This window comes from Otolemur garnettii, unplaced genomic scaffold (genome assembly GCF_000181295.1).
Source record: "Otolemur garnettii isolate 467f Iridium unplaced genomic scaffold, OtoGar3 scaffold00070, whole genome shotgun sequence".
Taxonomy (NCBI): domain Eukaryota; kingdom Metazoa; phylum Chordata; class Mammalia; order Primates; family Galagidae; genus Otolemur; species Otolemur garnettii.
The window spans coordinates 3318522-3328942 of NW_003852465.1; the positions used below are offsets into that span (position 1 = coordinate 3318522).

At 42.1% G+C, this 10421-nt stretch overlaps 1 protein-coding gene across 1 annotated transcript in view; it reads right to left on the reverse strand.

Moving 5' to 3' along the window:
- Nucleotides 1-393: 393 nt before the first annotated feature.
- GXYLT1 (glucoside xylosyltransferase 1) overlaps nt 394-10421 on the reverse strand; it is a 51844-nt gene continuing 41816 nt past the window's right edge. The window contains exon 8 of the mRNA XM_003793540.3: nt 394-4012. Within this exon, the coding sequence (XP_003793588.1) occupies nt 3851-4012 (162 nt within the window). The 3' untranslated portion in view covers nt 394-3850. The remainder of the gene's footprint in view (nt 4013-10421) is intronic.

Consider the following 10421-nt stretch of genomic DNA (forward strand, 5'->3'; position numbering starts at 1 on the left):
CTCCCCTGGTGATGGCTAAAAGGGCAAAGTTACAGAGGAAGATACCTGTGTTTTCACAAGTCCTAGCTCACTACCTGAGGGCTGGTAGAAAGATAAAGTTGAATCAGCATGAAATGATCAGTGGATAGTGGTCAGAAACAACTCTAACGCCAACAAACCAAATGAACCAGCACTTTTTCTGACCCTGGAGGGCCAAGGCGAGCAGATCTTGACACAGGGTGAGGGGCTACAACTCAGAAAGTGAATGTTTGCACACCTTTTCTCTCCATCTCTACTTTGGTTCCCCACTCTCCTTCCATCTTTTCTCTTCCTTACTCTGCCTTTTGCCATTCTCATTCTGACTCCTCTTCTCCACCACCTCTCCTCTTCTCACTTCCTCTCTTTTCCTTCTCTTTTGGTTATTCGGTTACACAATTCTTTTCTTCTCAACTTTCTCTTCCTGAAAACTCTTCCTTACATAATATAAACTAATTCATACTGCAGATACATGTCAGAAAACATCCGCCTCAATAAACAGGGAGACAACCGAGCACAGCAGAACTTTAGCAGGAGCACTAGGGCAGCACCACGTAAGCCACTCAGAATGCTCCTCAATCCATTCCCTCTTCCAAGTCGCATCTTGTGAGGATGGAAGGGCATGTGATTGTAGTTAAAAACCTAAGGCACAGAGAAGGTGAACTAACACGCCTGAGGTCCCTGGCCAAGAGAGAATCCGATCCAGTTCACAGTCTGGTCCTCCTCCATTGCACCGTAACGTCTGGCAGGAGGCAGGAGGGTGCACCGCATAGCAGTGCTGTTATTTCAGGCTCTGAAGTGGTTAGGCCTATACATAATCAACTACTCCTGGTAAGGAATGAAAGTACACATTTTCTTAAATGTAAATCACAATATATGTTTTCTAAAGGTTTTCCAGGTTCTTGTCTACTTCACACAAATCAAGTCTGACTCCATTATCAAGTCGTCCCTCTTTGGTGATACCATAGCCCAGAGATAGTTCTGAGGTCAGACTTGTTCTAACACACAGGCTCAAAGCATATAGAGTGTAATTTATATAAACTGCATAGATACATTATGTTTTATGACAGGCTATTTATACCAAAAAACAATGTGATACACTCTTCAAGTTGTCCATCTACAACTTAACCTCATCAACTTTGAGAACTTCATTTCTTTACAATCCTCAAGGAGAAAGTTACCTTGGCTAAAAATAAATTCAGAAAATTCATTTTAAAATTGTTACAGACACTGTGGTATCATTAGTTTCAGGCAAAATACAGTCTCTAGAAAGTTCTCACTGTAATCTAATTTATGGTACAGTGATCATTTAAGTCAGGTCTAAACAAAGCAGATGAAGAACTTCCCAAGATCTACAACATACAGTGTGTGACAGGGGAACTAAGCCACCGCATGAGGGACACCACAGGACACAGAGAGCCCGGGGTGCCGAGATTTCTCTGTTCACTGAGAAAATTAAATCTTAAGTAACTTACTAAAATAAATTCATATCTTGTAAGTCCAACTGCTTCCTCTAATATAATATTTCAAAATCACAGTTATAAGCTATCTACTGTGCCAAGAATTGTGACATCCTAACTTCAAGTTGGCAAAATAACTTTCAGTGGCTCCCAAGCTAGCCAACATCAAAATCATCTGAAGTGACTGTTACAAACAACATCATAATGTGACTTATTTCTGTAACCTGATTCTGACACCCCAACTGTAAGATGGCATATGTGAAATGATCCAGGAAACTTACTTAGGGATGGCTATGAAAGGAAGCCAGAGGACTGCCACTACTTTTGTTAGGTGTGATGTCAACTGTCATTATCAGAATGTTCATAGATGTGAAATAGCACAATGTCTGGGATTTTCTTTAAGATACTTCAGCCAAAAGGGATAGATGAAGCAAATACAGTAAGATGTTGATAAGGGTTGTCTCAGATGTTGAGTATCAATGCACTATTCTACTCTTGTATAATTTTTAAAACTCTTAGTTAAAAAAAATTTTTGTGGGCCCCATACTAAATACAACATACCAGAGTCTCCAAAAGGTGAAGCATAGGAATCTACTCTTAATCAGCTCCCAACAAGACTCTTACATAGTCAGGCAAGCAATGGTCTTATCTGGGGAGTACTAGAGATAAACTTATGTATATATCCTACAAACTTCAAAATTTTAGAATTCTGATTTTACACTCAGCAAGCTCAATTTCAACACAGTTGACAGTTTTGCCCAGGGAAACCCAGCTCATGCTAACTTATCTGTTATACAAGTGCTGAGCTGGATATCAACTTCCCCTCTGCCTCTCTTAGACCTTCCTCTCTCGGTCTGTCCCTGACTGCCCTGCAAAGGACAAGGACGACTGCCCTGCAGAGGACAAGGACGACTGCCCTGACCATCTCCTTCTGCATATCCCTTGTCTCCACACAGGGCACTGGCTTCACAAAGACAATTGCCATGATTTGCCATGAGTGATAATTTTCCTTTGTGATTTTCTCTTCTCTACTTGCACACTGAAATATTAAAGACAAAAAAAGAAGATACCAGAGAGCTGCCACTAAAATGAGTTATGCACCTCAGCAAAGTAATGCTGAGTACTCAGAATCTATAGATACGTCAGGCAGTAGGTCAAGAAAGCCAGAGAAGTGAGATTCTTCTCATCTTCAAGACTGCAAAAATTACCTGTCTTAAGTGATGTTCAAAAAAGAAAGATATGCACACTAACCTAATCATACTACTTTTCCTATAGTCAAATGTAACAATCTGCTTAATCCAAATCACCCACCAAAGGTGTATTACGTAAGGCTCTACACCCATTTGCTTCTTCAAAAATATCTTGCAAAGCCATTATGAGGTAGAAGTTTAAATGGACACTTTTTCCCTACTCTGTTTTAACTAAAATTATTGATCACAGGAATGTATATAGCTTATGCATTTTGGTCCATCACATTTTCCACCGTCATATTAGTATGCTACTAAGGTGTTCACTTTATCACCATAGTACACTTTGCTCCCAGAATGCCCAGTAAAGCTGAAATTTTTCATTTAAAGTGATAAAAAGTTTCCCCAAATATCTATTTAACAATCTCAGATCTGAGTTTTGGCAAGACATTTTAACACATACAAAATGAAGACATTGCATCTCTCTCTCATACACACAGACACACATACACACAGAGACATTTAAACCCCAAAGTTTTCACTATTTTTCCTTTTTCTTATATAGCTCAATTTTTAACAGACAGCTTACTTCATAATCTAAAAGTACTTTTAAACATGATTGTCACAAAAATATCTTAAAACAGAGATGAAATGTATAAAGGCACATACAGATTGTCAATGGTTACACTGTTACATCACATTTCTTTAGAAACAGAACCTTTTCTGCTCCTGTAAACAACTTTTTTCTCACACATTTAAAGTGAGGTTAGTGCTAACATAAAATTATTGCTATACTCAGTCTGAGTGTTTCCACTGCATATGAGGTACGTTTTCTTCATCCAGACACTCCTCCCGTTCTTACTAAAGAGGAAGAGTCAACAGAAGTCTGTAGGCTAAGACCACTCAATATTTAAATCAATACTGGAATGACAGCAAGTTAACATCACAAAACATCAGAGATCAAAAATGCTTCATGCTGGAGTCCAAGACTTTAACTTATTCTTCATTACATGAAATATACTGCTCATTTAACTTCTTTTTATTTTTTTCCCATTTAACTTCTTTAGGAAGAAAATTATTCTGGAGATGAATAATTCCTTTCTGAATACTTCATCCAAGATGATTCCTTCACATTCATCCTCTGATACTTGGTTGTTTTCATCCACTTGACTCAGCAGTCACCAGGAATCACCTTTCCTTTGGGGGTCTATCGTAACGGTCTCTTATGCTTTTTGCTAGTTGTTTGATAAATATTTTGTAAATTTTTCCACAGTATGTGTGCACTGTCTTTTGTAATTCCAGTTCTAAAGATTTCCACAAGGAACTGATGTCCTCATCTTCAAAAGAACACTAGAGAAAGAAAATAAAAAGGCAAAGATACATATAAAAATTTAATTATTTTCCAAACAACTTCAGTCAGTTTTATATTAACAACCTCCACTGAATGTCTCACAGAAATTACATGCTCAACAAATATTTTCTTTTTTTGGAGACAGGTTCTTGCTTTATTGCCTGTGTTTCAGCATAGTGGCATCATCATGGCTCACTGCAACCACAAACTCCTGCAAGCAATCCTCCTGCCTCAGCCTCAGAAGTAATTTGGGACTACAGGTGTGTGCCACCCCACCTGGCTAATACTTTTATTTTTGGTAGAGACAGGGTCTTCCTATGGTGCTCTGGCTGGTCTCAAACTCTTGGTCTCAAGCAATTCTCCCATCTTGGCCTCTTGAAATGCTAGTATTACAAGTGGGAGCCACCATACCCAGTCAGTATTTTCAATAAATTAAATAGAACAATCATCTCAGCATCAACTCTGATGATAGTTCAGCATTTCCCAAAGAAGCTTACTGCACAAAAGGATCCAAGGATAAATACATTTGAGAACTGCTAAATACTATGTATTCCTTATACAGATTCACTCTTTGACACATGAAAAAGTTTCAAAATTAAAACACTATTTGGTATTTATCTTCACTATGTGTGACTGATTTTTAAAAATCAATCAGAAATACAGAAAATGCATCTGTTAAATTATCGTTTGGCCTGCATTCCAAAACACATTTTTGACTAGAGTCCTCTTTTCACCATAAAAAAATATTAATATCACAAGCAATATATTTTGGAAAAGACTTTAGTTGTAGTTAAGTGGAAATAATTTGTCATTACAGTATTTTCAACTATGCATATTTTGTGATTTTAGTGTTTTCAAATACTAGGTATATTTTCAGTGAAACAGATAGATGGGGCTTGAAAATAGGATACTCTGGCTCGGTATTCATAGCTCAGTGATTAGGGTACCAGCCACATACACCGGGGCTGACAGGTTAGAACCTCCGGCCCGAGCCTGCTCAATAATGACAATTGCAATAACAGCAAAAAATAAATAAATAAATAAAAACAAAAACAGGTGGGCATTGTGGCAGGTGCCTGTAGTGTGGGCTGAGGCAAGAGAATCACTTAAGCCCTAGAGTTTGAAGTTGCTATGAGGTGTGGCACCATGGCACGCTGTGATGCGATATAGTGAGACTCTATCTCAAAAAAAAAAAAGAAAATAGGATACTTTACATGAAAGTCTACAGTCAATTAAAAATGCAAATCACAATGGGAACTGAGAACCTGAAATCTCCCCAGGCTGACTACAACCTGGTTATCCCTGAGGTTCACTAGTGCAGGAAGGGAGAAGAAATCAAAGCACCACCCAAACACAATTAGTGAGTCTGCAGGAACCCAGAATCAACCTACAGAGAACAGGACGAACTGAGATGCTTATTTATAGCACAGATTTAGAAAGAAAACTGAGCATTAATTGCATGAAACCATCACTTCATGATTTTTAAAAATCAATCATATACAGTGAAGATAAATACCTAAAATTGTTTTCAAGACAAAAAAGGGAGGGGAGGGAAGCCTAGCTAGGAAAATGTAATGAAAATAAAAACAGTGCACCAAGTGCTTCCTCCAATGCCAGGTCCCCTTCTAAGTGCTATTTGGTATTAATGCATTTAAGCCTCACAGTAACTTTATAATATAGGTAACGTCATTATCAGTTTACAGTGAAGTACTAGGGCAGCAAGAGAGGATTTCCCTATGGTTACAAATCCAGTAAGTGCCTGAGCCAGGATTCTGCCCCCGCAGCTTACCTCCACAAGTCCAAGCACTTATCCACCTTACAGCACTGCAAATCCAAACGTCAAGCAAATGAAACAGTTCTAAGTCACCTTTGAAAATCTGGTCAAAGGATGAAGCTTAATGAATGGTGGAAAACAGAGGAAAGTGCTTACTATATATAGATATATTTAAATTTGTTTGTGGTTAAAAGTGGCAGCCAGGTTAAAACTTATCAAGTGATACTATCCAAAAGCACACTTGAGTAACTGCTTTAGAGACAGATAACAGGAAGATCAAATTGTGATTCCTTTTTTTTCTTTTACTATACAATGATGATAAAATGAAAACATTGCATAGGCACTCAAGGACTGGAGGGAGACTGCTGATCACCACGAAGACAGTTTTCAGATCCAGTTCACTCATTCTCCTGTGATTTTTTTTTTAATTTCCACTCATAATTGTTTTATTTTGCTTAAAATGTTTACGGTTTCTTCCTATTCATAAATATATAATAAATGTGAATATAAAATAATTCATCTATTGTCTTTAGGGAACCATATTCATTACATGCAAATTATTGTTAAAGTTCTCAACTCAAAATGGGATTAAGCCAAAAAGTATGATTTTCTTCTGCATGATTCATTTGTTTTCAAAACCACTTTACAGAGGTGTGACTGATATGCAGAAAGCTTTCTTATAGAAATAAGCAAAAAAAAAAAAAAAAAAAAAGAGCTGCATATATTTAATGTAATTTTTTGTGTACTTCCTAATGTATAGTCCTGTGAGTCTCAGGAAGATCTGCCATCTTTCCACTTGTCTTGTGTTTTAATGGCAATTTCCAATACTGTTCTATTTTTGCTTGAAAGTCAAATGCTTGGGTAGGAGACAAGAATTTATCTTGGGATCACCAGGGCCCAGCACACAGCTTGGCAGAACAGGTAGGAGCAATGTTTGTTGAATGACCGAATGAGGAACTATACAAAGGGCCCAGAACTAGGAATAGTATACAATCTATACTCAGTACAGATTTTGAATGGATCTCATAGTTTCTATCTCCAATGAGCGTTCTGGGTATGTTCGTGTGTCCCTATCTTTACTAATCTTGCCTTGCCTAAGCCTCTGACACCTCTGACCTGGACAACTAACAGGCTCCTAGCTGGCTTCCTTCCTCTTGCCCCTTCAGCTCATTCCCACCAAAGTCATCGTCACAAAATGGGAATTGGATAGTGTCCTCCCCTGCCTAAAACCTTCCAAGGGCATCCCAGTGCTCTTGGCCATGGCCTCCCCTGTCCCTCATGGTGTGACCCCCACTCACCCCGCTGACCCCTGGGGGCTGCTCTCTAGCCACATTGGCCTCAACTCCAAAGTCTCGGCACTAGCAGTTCCCTCTGCCTCAATTCCCACTGCTCTTCTCCACATCTTCACATCTGCCTCCTATCCAACTAAGGCCCAGCTCAAAAGTGTCAAATCCGCAGAGAGGCCTTCTCTGATCTAACTAAACCAGCCCACCTCTGTTCTTCAGTTTCACCTGTTTGATGATGCCTGGAGCTGTTCTAAGTGCTGAAGACACAGCCGCAAACACTATAGGGGAAGCGCATGTGTTCCTTACACGGTCTCATAACCCTTAAAAAATCTAATTATCTTGTTTGAATACCTACTGGAGTACTGGAGTACTGGAGGGCCTGGGCTGGGTCTGTCTTGCGCACTGTTTTCATTCACTAGGCATAATATTGAACAAATGAGTACTTGGGCAGGCAGGCTGGGTAGTACTACTCAGGGAGGCTGGCACATACTCCCCCTGGCACTAGGCTCTTGCTAATATCTTACGGAGCTTAACTAAAGTAATATCTTACGGAGCTTAACTAAAGCTCTCTCTCCCTCCCCTTGCTCTGTTGCCAGCAGGTCCTGCCCATGCTGTACCATCCTTTGCAAAGGACCATGTCCTCTCAAAATTCCTGTGTTGAAACCTTAACCCCAATATGATGGTATAAGGGGTGGGAACTTAGGGACGCTCCACCCATTGGGGGGTGACATCGTCCTTGTGAATGGTATTACAAGAACTGTAAGAAAGAAATAATTTCTGTTTAAGCCATCTAGGCTACAGTGTTCTGTTACACCATCCTGGACTAAGGACACCCTCTGACTAAGGTCATCTTGGCAAGGACAGGCAACACAGGAGAGGGGTAAACTCAGCCAGCCTATTTGGGGTGAATGGCACTAGAATTCATTTTCCAAAAGGAGGCCCACCCACCTCCTCACACCCCCTCTTCTTTGCCACTTAGGCCCAGTGCCAGCCACCATATTCCAGCACCATGTAGCCTCGGGGGGCGAGCCACAGAGTCCCTGCCCACCCTGTGAACCTGCCAGTCTGACAGCTGCCGACGGCCTGCCTGGCGTGCACGTTCTCTCCTCTCTAGTGCAGCTGCCTCTCTTCCTTCCTAGGTGCCTTGGACTCTTTACTCCTTTCATTTCCCTACCTCAAACACTCAGGTGGGCTGGATGCAAGCTCCCTGGTCACAGCCCAGAGACAGGACTTCAATGCCTCAGTGCAATGCTCCTGTGGCCCCTTCTTCTCACCCAAGAGCCCCTTGAGGCCTCGCATACACTGCAGACGAAGCCAACCCCAGCTTGCCTGTTTTGTGAAGGCAGCCTGCAAAACTGGCAGTCTTTGGGGCTCGACACCTGTAGCTCAGCTGCTAGGGCGCCAGATATATACACCGGAGCTGGTGGGTTCAAACCTAGCCCAGGCCTACCAAACAACAATCACAACTACAACAAAAAACAGCCGGGCATTGTGGTGGGTGCTCAGTCACTTGGGAAGGTGAGGTAAGAGAATCGCTTAAACCAAGAGTTTGAGGATGCTGTGAGCTGTGACACCACAGCACTGTACTAAGGGTGACAACGTGAGACTCTATCTCCAAAAAAAAAAAGTCTTTTGTGCCCCAGTCTGGTGACCTGGGGCACCCTGAAACCTGACTCCAAAACAGCAGTAAGCCCAGGGCCAAAAGGAAGTATAGGGCTCTTTGCTAAAGGTGTCTGCTCTCATAGCCTTGGCCTAGGGCCCCTGCATTCCATCTCCACCTAGTTCCCACCAAGGGGCTACAGAGAAAAGAGATTAGTACCTAATCTCCCTACCTGTTCTGATACTACCCTCCACCTCCACCGCCACCCCGGCCACCCCATCTTTATCTTTTCAGGACTACTGAGATTCTCCCCCAAAAGCAAGGTCACCACCAAGCCAGGAAGGATTGGTGGGGGACTGATGCCTCTACTTCAAATGGATTTGAGTTGCCAAGGCCTTTTCTACAAGCTGTGGGGTAAGTCCCATGACTGTACCAGGCATAACTTAGACCCTGGGTCCTCTCCCACTTCAGCTGTCATCACCTTGGCCAAGGGAAGCTTTGTAGCCCCAACTAAGGGCCTAAGATGGGTCTGGTCTTTCATGACACCCAGTTAGACCTGGAGGAACAGCACGGACAAGTTCTAAACCTAGGAGTGTGGAGGTGCCTCCCTCTCCCTTGCCAATGACCCAACACCTTTGTCCAGCTCAAAAGGTATTACAGCCATCAGAAGAAGGGGAGGACCTAATCCTGGGGTCCCATGCCTTCCAGGGGTACCCCAAATCAATAGTGAGGGCATAATCTGGGCAGCTGGTTCAGCCCTGAAGTTGCAGCTCATAGATGGGATCCCGGAATGGTAGTTAAACCCTACTCCAAGAATGTGTCACAGATGTCACAGTGAGAGTCAGCATCATAGAGGCCTGAGCGGGTTGGAGAGCACACCCAAGTCCCCGAGTACCCAGTCCATATCCTCTGGCACAAAGAGGAGGCCACACTGAGGACAATGTACTCCATGAAGAAAGTGCAGTGCACATCTCTTGGGTGCAGGACTCAACTACAAGAGGGACTCTACCTAACAAATGCAACACTGAAACCTAGCTGGCTGTATCCTCACACCGACCTATAGCCGATCTGCCGTGTCCTGACAACAGCTGCTTATTACTCGAACATCTTCATTTATGCTTTCAAGTTCCTCCTTTACTTCCCTGAAAATGCCTACAAATTCTTCACTCATGACTAAACTTCTATGTTCACTATATCCATGTACATTTCTTTGAGTGCATAAACTATTTTCAACAAAAAAAGACTGAAAGTGCCTTGAGAGCTTCCAACATGTCCTTGTTGCTGTCCAGCCTTGTCTCTAGGATCTTACGCAGCTTGTGGGACAGTGGGTTTCTGGTCGGGGGTGAGGTCCCGCCTGCCCCATTATTCAGGCGGCTGGCAGACCTGAAGGCCAGCCCTGCAACCACTTCCCCGCTGCCCCAGCCCAGTGTCCAGACCGCACTGCCATCTGGGACTTTGGCAGGGACCATTGTGGCAGTGTTGAGTACTTCATTCCTGCAACTCTTAGCCATGCTTGTGACGTTACCACACACACACCCATTTTCATGTTTTAAATACCAGTATGTGGTTAAAAACAATTCTGTTCTTCACTGGAAAAAAAAAGCCTTTAAATAAATATTTTCTGAAATAAAAACAGTAGCTCATGAGTTAGACTTCTTTTTTTTTGAGACAGAGCCTCAAGCTGTCCCCCTGGGTAGAGTGCCGTGGCATTACAGCTCACAGCAACCTCCAACTCCTGGGCTCAAGCG